General features: G+C 58.3%; 1 protein-coding gene across 2 annotated transcripts in view; it reads left to right on the top strand.

Moving 5' to 3' along the window:
* Positions 1 to 2,337, top strand: part of LOC127750130 (apoptosis-stimulating of p53 protein 1-like) — a 92,148-nt gene that overhangs the window by 34,925 nt on the left and 54,886 nt on the right. The window contains exon 2 of one of the 2 annotated variants that reach the window (XM_052270792.1): positions 1,587 to 2,044. In XM_052270792.1, the coding sequence (XP_052126752.1) occupies positions 1,637 to 2,044 (408 nt within the window). In that variant the 5' untranslated portion in view covers positions 1,587 to 1,636. Of the gene's footprint in view, positions 1 to 1,586; positions 2,057 to 2,337 lie in introns of both variants that reach the window. The other variant, XM_052270791.1, reaches the window with a different exon arrangement.

Below are 2,337 nucleotides of genomic sequence, written 5' to 3'. Positions count from 1 at the left end.
TCATGTTGTGTCATGCGCCATGCGCCCCGCCCCGCCACGCCACGCCCCACCGTGCCCCACCGTGCCTCTCTAGCCTCAATGTGGGTCGCGGCCACTCTCTAATTGTCGCGTACTTTTTGTTTTGTCTTGTCGCGTGTGCCAGAGAGAGAGAGAGAGAGAGAGAGAGAGAGAGAGAGAGAGAGAGAGAGAGAGACAGAGAGAGAGACAGAGAGAGAGAGACAGAGACAGACAGAGCGAGAGAGTGAGCGAGAGCGAGCGAGTAAACACTAGCCACGTCCGCACCCTGTGTGCTTCTCGCCTCTCTCTTGCTAATATCTGCTGCGTTTACTGGAACGGACGCAGGGAGCAGGGCCTGCACGACATGGCGCCGCTCGTCTAGATGAAAGTGCGGCCCTTGGCATGTGCAATAATGGCTTGTGTCTACTCATTACTTCAAACTGCGCGGCTCTTCCCCCAACACAAGTCTTGTTTCGTGTTATTTTTCCTTGCTTTGCTCGTAAAGACAATAAGCAAAGTTGAACATTGCACTCGCCACGGCTGGCGGGGTAGGTAGGGCAGGGCGCTGCGCGGGGCGCTGTGCCAACTGCTCCGTGCAGCAGAGGGCTGCTGCCGGCTCCCGCTGCTGCAAACTATGAAATAAGGATCCACTTTGTTTTCGAAAAAGGTTTTGTTCCCTCTTTGACAATGTGGGGCGCAGTGTAGTCGTTGCAGTCTGTGCGGCCTGGCTTCCATCGGCTCGAGACTTTACAAACTTGACTCGGTTGACTGTTTTTGTTTTGCTTTTCATTTCTTTTTTGCCGGTGTATGAATAAGTGGCTCTTTGGGTGCTACCAGCGCTGGGTCCGCGCAATCGCAGATAGCAAAGCACCTTATTTTTCTCGCGTTTCGTTTTTGTTTTCTGCCCCACTGCAGCAGTGATTAAATGCGGGCAAAAGCGAGAGAACGAATTTTTCCGATTGACTCTCTTTCAGTCTTCCTCTGCTATCTGCACCCCCCCCCCCTTTCTCTCTCTATTTCTGTCTCTCTCCCATCTTTTCCTCTCCACGTACCTTTCGCCTTTTTTTTTCATTGGCGGGCGACACTCTTTGATGTAACGCGTTGATTCAAAGTGGCGGAAAGGAAATTGGGAGCGCGAGACTGATGGAAAGACTTGGGCGCTGCGTGCCGAGGCGGGGCACCGCGCCCGGCTGCAACTCGAAGGGAAAACGAAACACAAACACACATTCAAGCGGGTACTATCGAGCGGTCGCAAGCAAGCGGGCGAGCGAGTAGGTTTTTTTGCGGAAATGGGATCGCCCGGTAAAGTGGGCTGCGAGGAAAAATGAGTTACTTTATGGGGTATTAGCGACTACGGCCGTGGCGCGCGGGGGTAAACATGCATCACGGTTATTGCCGAAACATAACCATGCAAATTGAGAAATAGAGCTTTCGCCCGCCGGCCTGGCGGAGCCCTACAACGAGAGCATTTCCGTGCGTCATCAGAGCGCTGTCACACTACCTAGGGAAGGCAGCTAATGGGACCCGACCCGACCCCTCCTCCCGTGCCACCACGGTGTGCTCCACGACGTGCGTTGTGTGACTCGCAGGGTGCCGCCAGGACGCTGATGCAGCCGCCAAGGTGACGAGGAGCACCGCCATGTTGGCGTGCGCGCGGCACAGCCCCGTGCAGCCCGCCATCTTCAAGCGGCGCCCCGGGGGCGGGCCCGGGGGCGGACCCGGTGGTGGTCCCGGGGGCGGTCCGCCGCGCCCAAGACCCCCGGGGGGCGCCGTGGCGGTGGGGCCGCTGGCGCACCCGGGACTCGGCCAGGGCGGCGTCATCGTCGTCACGTCCATCGGCGTCAAGGGCGGCAGCGTCACCAGGATCAAGCGCGTCGAGGGCCCTCCGCCGCCTTCCTCGTGCTCGTCCTCGTCGTGCACCTCGACGGCGTCCTCCACCTCCACTTCGGCGTCCTCCTCGTCCTCGACGTCGGGGTCGTCGTCGCCGGCGGCCTGCCTACCCAAGCCCGGCAGGGCGGTGTCGGTCGCCAAGTCAGCGGATGAGAAGGTAGCGACCAGGGTACGCTTTTACTTTGAACTTGACCTGCTTCTCCTCGTTTTGCTTTGCTTTGCGGTGCTGGGTGGCTTTAGTGTGTGCATGCCTGTGGGTCAGTAGACGCTCGCCCTGCGCGCCAGCCCAGCAGGGGGAGGGGCACTTCCGCATGTTTGCTTCTTTCCGCGAACGTTTCTCATGGTTTACTTTAATTTTTCTAAGCGGATTGAAGGGGGAGCTTGCTGGAGCTGCCTTAGCATATCTTTTTCTCAGACTGGTTCCGCAGACTCCGCGAGTGGTGGTGGTGG

The sequence above is a fragment of the Frankliniella occidentalis genome, unplaced genomic scaffold (assembly GCF_000697945.3).
Source record: "Frankliniella occidentalis isolate FOCC.00 unplaced genomic scaffold, Focc_3.1 Scaffold138, whole genome shotgun sequence".
NCBI classification, from domain to species: domain Eukaryota; kingdom Metazoa; phylum Arthropoda; class Insecta; order Thysanoptera; family Thripidae; genus Frankliniella; species Frankliniella occidentalis.
Note: the sequence above shows the minus strand (reverse complement) of the source record. Positions and strands in the feature narration are given on the sequence as shown.